This window comes from Artibeus jamaicensis, unplaced genomic scaffold, assembly GCF_021234435.1.
Source record: "Artibeus jamaicensis isolate MK-2021 breed Jamaican fruit bat unplaced genomic scaffold, CSHL_Jam_final scaffold_1964, whole genome shotgun sequence".
Classification (NCBI taxonomy): Eukaryota; Metazoa; Chordata; class Mammalia; order Chiroptera; family Phyllostomidae; genus Artibeus; species Artibeus jamaicensis.
Window position 1 is genome coordinate 69245272 of NW_026522030.1, and position 8965 is coordinate 69254236.

At 40.7% G+C, this 8965-nt stretch overlaps 1 protein-coding gene across 2 annotated transcripts in view; it reads right to left on the bottom strand.

Moving 5' to 3' along the window:
- Positions 1–8348, bottom strand: part of HABP4 (hyaluronan binding protein 4) — a 42158-nt gene extending 33810 nt beyond the window's left edge. For both annotated transcript variants that reach the window (XM_037151562.2, XM_037151561.2), the window contains exons 1-2: positions 7834–8348; positions 2203–2365 (exon numbers count right to left, since the gene is read on the bottom strand). In XM_037151562.2, the coding sequence (XP_037007457.2) occupies positions 2203–2365; positions 7834–8194 (524 nt within the window). In that variant the 5' untranslated portion in view covers positions 8195–8348. The remainder of the gene's footprint in view (positions 1–2202; positions 2366–7833) is intronic.
- Between the last annotated feature and the right edge of the window lie 617 nt (positions 8349–8965).

Sequence of the window (8965 nt, forward strand, 5' to 3'; positions counted from 1 at the left end):
TAAAAATTCCTACATATTCCTAATATGATACAGTGAGGACACAGGACATCACTTCTGCAGTATTCCTGCCACAATGCATAGGGTTGCTCCATGAGGAGACACCAGCAAACTCAATTCTGGGCTATTCTATAAAACAACTGTCCTCTACGCTTCAAAAAAAAAAAAAAAAGTCCCATTCATGAAAGATAAAGGAAGACTATGGAGCTGCTCCCAGCTAAAGAAGACCAAATGCAATGCACATTCCTGGACTGGATCCTGAACCAAACTTTTTTTTCTTTGGCTGAAAGGACATTACTAGGACAACTGGTGAAATCGGAATAGTCTGGAGATTATGTAATTTAGAGAATTAAATAGAATTGTATTGATGTTAATAATCTGATAATTATACCGAGCTTTTAAAAAACACATTTAAAGTATTTAAGATAAAGGGGCATTTCTGCACCTTACTCTCATCTCAAATGACAAAGAAAAGACATGTGCGTGCGAGACAGACGAGAGCATGTGTGCGGGGAGAGGCGGAGAAGGAAAGAAAGGGAGAGGGAACGGTGTGGCAAAGCAAATGTGGTAAAACGTCAACATTCGGGGAATCTGGATGAGGATATATGGGAATTCTTTGTATAACTCCTGCAACTTTTTGTAAATCTGAAATCATTTTTAAAGAATAAAGAAAAAATACCTCCACATCCCATATCCCACACAATCCCTAGTCTTACGTACATGCATGATTTCACTTAATAGGGACCTTTTCATGTTAGCACGTAAAGACCTCTCTTATCCTTTTTAAAGACTCTTAATTTTGCAACTAAAAAATAACTGGAAATATGGGCGTATCTTTTGAACTACAATTTTCTTATTTCCGCAGAATAGATTCCTGAAGTGAGAAAAAAACACATAAATACTTCCTAAAAATTAAGCAGCTCTGATCCAGAAGGCTTTTTGTAAGCATGCAGACTGTGGCCATTACACAGCAGATTTGAAGTAATCACCAAAAAAGGTAGACTTGAGCCTTTCACTAACCCTGACCTCCAATGTGGTGGCAGATGCACAGTACACTGATGTTTTGAGTGTGTAACTGCTAGGGAGCAGATCTGTGGAAGTCACCATCTGCTCAGCCCGCTCACACTGAGCTTATAGTTTTACAAAGCCATATTCTTTGGTTAAAACTTATAGCCAGGATCCTAAATGGGATTAATAGTCAAGAAGTTGAGAGACTTGGGAATAAAGGCTCCCTGGAAATTACACTACACACTGCTCTAGTTTCCTTAAGCCTTTAAAAAAATTTTTTTTAATCCTCCCGTGAGGATATGTCCACTGATTTTAGAGAGAGAGAAAGGGAGAGAAAGAGGAAAAATATTGATCAGATGCCTCCTGCTTGTACCCCAACCAGGGATCGAACCACAACCTAGGTATGTGCCCTGACCAGGGATCGAACCAGCAACCCTTTGGCATATGGGACAATGCCCCAACCAAATAAGCTATTTGATCAAAGCACCTTAAGCCTTTTCTTTTTACTTTATTTATCTTTAAATGTGACTCATAGGTTATTTCGGTTTAGTCTAAACTCAGTACTACGTGGGTTTAATAATTAAACAAAAACTTCAGGCAGCAAGCATCCATCCTATTACTGCCTCTACCGTGTACAGGTGGGTACAGATGGTCCGCATGACGCCACATCACTCAAGAGTGGAGTCAGACCACACCAGCCCAACACCATCTTCTGGGTCAGAGCACTTGCTAAAGAAAGAAGTATGGGAGCCAGAAATTGGTATTACACATCATGAGCTCTTCTTCAAATATCATCATAATAGCCTACGGACCTGATTATGGAGCTAGCAATTTGTTTAAATTCATCAGTGATCTACATTAATAATGCTAAATCAAAAAACATAATTATATCCCCAGCCTAAACTTCAGAAGAAAATTTAACTACTTGAAGATACTCCTGTGCAGTTTTTTTATGAGTACTTTTCATAGTTACCAATAAATAATTTATCGTGAAATCACTACCTGAACCAAGACTTAAGGTTGTTTAAGAGATACATGGAAGATCCTTCACATGGCACCTAAGGACATATGATTTGTTACTTAAATTGACACACAATACCCAGACTAGCACTACGAAAAAGTCACAAAGGCTAGTCACTCTCTGAAAACCATTATGGTTCTCAATCCTCCTGGCCAAGATCTGTCTGCAGTACATACTTGTCATCTGTAAACTTCTCGGGTGTAGAGTCCACCTGCCTCTCAGTCTCGTAGGGTTGATAGTCCCTGTAGAATCTCCGCTCTGCTCTATCCTGCACCACCTCTGTTCCCCGGCTATCACTCCATCCTTGCTGCTCTCCTCTTCTGGGAGTTCGCTTATGACCTGCCAGTAAAACATCAAAGGGGAGAGGTGGAACACAAGTCTATGACAGCATATTACTTACAGGTACTTTTACATTTCACTTTGCTAGAAATCAACGACGTGGGAAAATCAGGAAATTTGGAAAAGTTGAGAGAAGAAAAGTTGATATTACTATAGTCTAGCATCAACTACTTTTAAATAAAAGTTTTAAGTTATGTAAATCTTTGAAGTTCCTATTGAATTACATCCTTTTCCTTATGTTCTAGAAAGTATGATGAAGGTAAACCAACTATACCAACTAACCTCTAATGACAGGTACATCACATCTCTGTGACAGCTACAGATATAATTGCTAAACCAACTACATTTCACAAAAGCAGCTTTATCAAAACATGGTAGCTAGCCCTGGCTGGTATAGCTCAGTGGACTGAATGCAGGCCTGTGAATCAAAGGGTCGCTGGTTCAATTCCCAGTTAGGGCACATGCCTGGGTTGCAGGCCAGGTCCCCAATGTGGGGCACATGACAGGCAACCACACATTGATGTTTCTCTTTCTCCTTCCCTTCCCCTCTCTCTAAAAATAAATAAATATCTTTAAAAATATTTTTAAAAAGAGTTTAAAAAAACATGGTAGCTAAAGTACATTTAAAAAACTTTAGGATAAAAACCCTATAATTTAAATTGTACTTTTAGAGCCCCAACTATGGTTTAGCATTAGCTACTAAGGCTTTGGGTTTTAAATATAGCTTGTACCACTACTATCTCTTTTATTTAGAAAAAGATTTTTCTGCTATTTGATGCTATTTATGTATTTATGATCATACTTTTTTTAAAAATTTATTTTATGATCATACTTCTGAAACATGAAGCCAAAGTTGTTCTGCCAAATCATACAAAGGCCAGTAAGCACCCACAGAGACATCTCTCATCCATGGGGCCAGTACTCAACTGGAACAGGGACAACAACTTCACTCCTTCCCTCTCTCCTCACTTTACTCCCTGCCTCTCCAGTTCGATGCTTTAAAAATGTTATGCAGATGTCTGATAAGCATCTAATACTGAAGAAATTTTCCAATACTTAAATCATCTTCCAAAAATGTTTTCTTGGTATATATTTTAAAAGTTCCCATCTCAAACATTATATACAATATTTATTACAATACCTTTGATTTTTCTATAAACTACCCTTCAATTGTTTGTATGGCTATAAAAATATGAAATGCATCTGAATTAATGAGTATTTTTGAAATTGGTTTCCACTCCTACTTAGATAAACATGATTCTTAAGGAATGTAATGGGTTGGCCAAAAAGTTCATTTGGCTTTTTCTGTAAGATATCTCGAATAGTGCTTTGTTGTCTTTAACTTCATTCAAAACAATTTTGTTAGACTGTATTGTGACAGCTGTCATACTAGCGTGCATTTAAAGAAACTGGTGAATTTTTGTATAGCCATTTTAATACTGAAGATGGAAGAAAATATGCAACATTTTCAGTACGTTATGCTGTATTATTCCAAGATAAAAACACAACTGAAACTCAAAAATAGATCTGTGCAGTGTATAGAAAAGGTGCTGTGACTGATGGGGCATGTCAAAAGAGGTTTGCAAAGCTTCATGCTGGAAATGTCTCCCTGGACGATGCTCCACGGTCGCGGTCGCGCAGACCCGTTGAAGTTGAGAGCAGTCAAACTGAGACACTATTCGAGAACAATCAATTGTATCACGTGGAAGATAGCTGACACACTCAAAATATCCAAATCAATAAAGTTCTTGGTGAGAATGAAAAATGCCTTTTATTTTATGGAATAAATTAAATGGAATTTTTGTGCAACCCAATGTTATACATATTTTTCCATTTTCTCACTTAGTATTTTCTATCTAAATTTTATACACTGGGCACATGTATTAACACAGTTCCAATACTTTACTGATATCATTTTTAGAGCAAAAATCATGTGTGTGATACTACTAACATAAAATTCTACAATTTATTAAATGTTAGTTAACATAATTTTTTCAAATGTGAAAAGTTATATGACAGATCTAAGTTCAACCTCAAAGTTAATGTTCCATAACCTACAAATGCTTAAATCCGGTTTACAGCTTGTACTGCGGTCACGATCCAAGCTTGTGACACGTCTAGAACAGGGGGAAATGTGACAGAGCACTACGCTTTTACTGCAGAAACAAAAACGGAGGCTGACACGCCTGCCCAGCGGCACAGGAGCACACCATGCCAGATCCGAGGGTACATACTTTCTAACAGAGATAAGATTTGGAAGACTCATTTGAAATGTAAGATAGAAAATATTATGAAAATTAATTATTTAACAAGTTGAAAATGATAATAGACCATGACAAAACAGTCATAAGTAAACATGTCAACAGTAATACCTTTCAGTATTTTTCTCTCAATGTAAAAGTTATTTTAATACAGCTTCAAATTTCCTATTTATAACCTGTAATGTTTTTAAAAATCTTAATATCTACACTCGGTTACAAAATTACTTAGGAGCATATACCACCTTCTTCTTCCTCAAGGTTATTTTTGAGTTGTATCAGTTAAAATTAGAATTGGCCATTCAAAACTTAAAATGACATTTACTGCATACTTCATATTAAAACTTCTTCCAAAGTTTCTGTGAATAAATTGAACACAATTCAACATGAGAGATGATAGGGGCACGGTTTTTTTCCCACAATTTAGTACTAAGAAATTAAGATTGCAACTGAACCTCATTTGTTTTTCTGTGCTGGATCAGCAGCTCCAAGTGAATAATCCAAACAATGAATTTCAGCAGCCCTTTCCAATAAAAGGCTGGCTCATACAGTTGTTCACTGATCTAAATCCAAGCCCATGAAGGTTCAGAATACAATAAAATTTGCAATGAGATTTCCTACAAAAGAAAGTTGACCTTTGACTCAAAAACAATAGTTCTGGAAGCTAAGAAAAGCAAAGACGAAAAAACCTCTGAGGACTTCAAGAAAGAATTTACTGAGCAAGGCTCAAACAAGGATCAATGTACAGTTGACCCTTGAATTTGGGTCAACTGAAAAATCCATGTATAAGTGGAACTGAGAAGTTCAAACCTGTGTTATTCAACAGTCAACTGCATATTGTAAAATAATGAAGGACATTAAAAACCTCCATGAAAAACCCTTATGATTTCCACATTCTTTTCAGATTAATAAATGTTTCCATTATATGTCAAACATGTTTTGACTATTTCTTGACAACACTAAGCATTCACTCACAATATGCTAACTACATTAAAATTTTTGAGTGTTAGAAAAGTACACCTTTTCAATATCAATTAGGGCTGCAAAACCTCAAGAGAATATCTAACACTCATTACAGATAAGTTCAGTACAGCAATGAAGTAAATAGAAATGAATGAGCTATTGCTCCTGAAATAACACAAACTTGAAAAAGAACTAGAATGACAAGATTTCCACTCGTACTACAAAATTAACTAAAGATCTTTAATATAGATATCAAAAACCAGATCACTTGGCTCCTGAACAATTGACAGAAAAAAAGGTTATCAATATAACAGATTATAATGCTAAGTGAAAGAAGCAAACTATAATCTGGTTTACATCATGTAAATTTAGAAAAAATAGCTTTGTGCATTTGTATATATATACAAGATGTTTACAGTAGGAAAAATAAGAGAGTTTCACTTTACTTCATATAATTCTAACCTGCTTAAAATCTTTATAACAAAAATGCATGCCATTTTTAATTTTACAAAGGTTACAAAGTGATGTTAGCACTAAATGCAGTCTCACACAATTCTCCAGGATAAAATATACATTTTTATTTGTTAAAAAATAAAGGGAAAGGAAAAGCTTAGCCTTTTTCTATTCTTTTATTACTATATTTAAATAAATTTAAGAGAAAAATAAAACAGTACAAAACGTACATATCTCAAGTCTTACTCACTGTTTAAACATACTCATAAATTTATGCCCTATGAAGGCGTCTGGAAATAGCATTTTAAATAATTTTCAGCACCTGTATTACAGTGACTTGATTTTCATATTTAAGTGATATCGCTGGACTGTACATTTCAAACATAAAGGTAAACATTACCTAAGTGCAGGAGCCAAAGCCCCAATGCTTAAAACAGCTGTTTTCCTGGGGTTGGAATGCACAATTAATTTTTAAAAATTTTTTCAACTACAGTTGACATTCAGTATTATTTTAGGTTCAGGTGTACAGCATGGTGGTTAGGTATCTATGTAACTTAGGAAATGATCCCTCCCATAACTTTACTACCCACTTGGCACCGTACAGTTATACAATATTACTGATTATATTCCTTCTGCTGTACTTTACATCCCTGTGACTGTTTTGTAACTGCCAGTTTGTGGGATGCACAATTGTTATCAAGCCAGGAACTAGCCAGTAAAGCTGAATTGAATATTGAATACACTGCCAAACACTGGCTGCAGTGATGGAGCTAGACATCTTAACCTAAACACTTTTAGGCAAACCATAGGACTACTGCCTGGTTTTAGGAAAATATTAAACACAGGTGTAGTCTTGATGACTATACCACTGATGCAGTTCAGGTGAGAAACGAACTCTTAAGCACCCTCCCTCCCTCCCTATATCCAAATAGTAGTACTCCAAGCCCTGCGCAGCAACTCTGACTAAACAGGGGGTGGGGAACTTTGAATATCCTTGTTGAGAGGTTAAAGAAAGCAGCCTGAGTTAATGACAAGTCACACATCCCATCGACACCACGAGAAGTACTGAAAAATAATGCCGACTCAGTACTGGAAACTACGTTAAGGGGATGGGTTGAAGGCTCCGGGGACCCCACGTCCACCCCTCCGCATTCCGCTTGCGCCGACGTCACATTCCATCCCAGCGGTCACCCAGGCCTTCACTCCATCACAGAGGCCCACACGTCTCACTCTAGCGATTCTTCACACACTCTGGGCTTTCGCCACCACCGCCAGAGGCCGTGTGCACTAGCCTCCCTAAAGTGGGGCTCCCCTCCCAGCATGCCTCTCTTTTTGCTTCCCGAGATGGATCTTGCAGAGGGTGGGCTGGAGGATGGAGAAGGTCCCTACTAGCCCTAGACTGGTGAGCCCCGGAGTAGCGACCCTAGTTTTTAACCCACACACTACCCCAGCAGTATCCCTTAACTTTGCCCAGCTTGTGAAGCCTTGGTTCCAGGGTTTTGAGACCCCCTACTCCAAACCTGCAGCCCCTGCCCCCAGAAGGGACTGGGAAAGGTCGGAAGGGGCATGACACCCACCCCGCTCCCGTCCTCTTTTCCAACCTTCTTCCGCCATAAGGACCCTCAGCTCAATCCAACTATTCCGAAAGCCCCCTCCCCTTTTTGGACCAGGTTCTAGTGACCAATCTCATACTGGGAATACTGGGGCAGCTTTAGAACGGTGACCTACGTGACCCCATTCCCCTCTCCCTTCTGCCCACTCGGAGGCGCCTAGGTACCCGCCGGGCACACGTACCAGGTGTCTGCGGGCCTCCTCCGGGGCTGTCTGGCTGCTGCGTGCCGGGAGCCGGGAGGCCTTTGCGTTCCTTCTGGGACTCCCGCCGGCCGCCGCCCGCGCCGGGTCTGTGGCCCGAGGCCCCGGCCGGGCTCCTACCACCTCGGTTGCTAACCCCGGTCCCAGCCGCCACCACCTCGTCTCGCCTCTTGCGCTGCAGCTGCTGCTGGCGTCTGCGCTCGGCCTCGCGCAGGATGTCGAATGGGTCCGACTCGTCGTCCAGCAGTTGGTGGAAGCGGTTGGCTACGACGCAGCCGAAACTCTCTTGCATCGCGGCGTCTGCGGCCGCCGCGGCCACGGGGCTCCCCAGAGCGCCCTTCATGCTGCCGCGGCCACTGCGGACCAGCCGAGACCAGCCCACGCGAGCGAGTCTCAGCGAAGCTGGTGGCAAGGGCCCATCACGCACGCCTCTACTGCCCTACCCCGCCGGGTCCCCTCTTTCCCGGCGTCAGACCCTCGCTGCCACCGCCTCTTGCCATCCGCCTCCAGAGAGCCAATCAGAGTCCTAGGATACGCCCCTTTTCCTAGCGGGCACCCTGAGAGCCCAATCAGAGGTCAGCTGCTGTCGTGTCCGGCAATCTTTTGCCCCACCTCTTCACTCAAAAGGGGGGGGGCCCGATCCCAAGAGGCGGAGCTACTGGGAGGGGCTCCAACTTTTGTAGTCTGCGCTGGTTAGCCTGTGTGGGTGGGTCACAGTTCTTATTTATGTTCTCTCTGGGACTGGATTCACATTCGTAATTGGCTACTCATCTCTGAAGCTTATGTATTCATTTTGCCATTGGACAACTCTATATTGAACACTTACAATGAGCCAGGCATTATGTTGTAGGAGACAGAAACTCCGTGTTTTCATGAATCTTGTAGTGCGAAGAAAAATGTCTCGAAGGAAAGGCACGGACTTCTTTATGAGATAGCAAAGGAATCTGAAGCTTTCCCTAGGAAGTGCTGATTAAGCAGAGATCTGAAAGATGGCAATGAACAGAAGCAAGGGTAGGTGCAGAAATCTTTAAGGTGGGGTAAGCACAACCCATTCACTAATTCAGGAAGACCTGTGACCTGGGTTGCAAAGTGTCCAGGAAGAGTTTTATTTGCT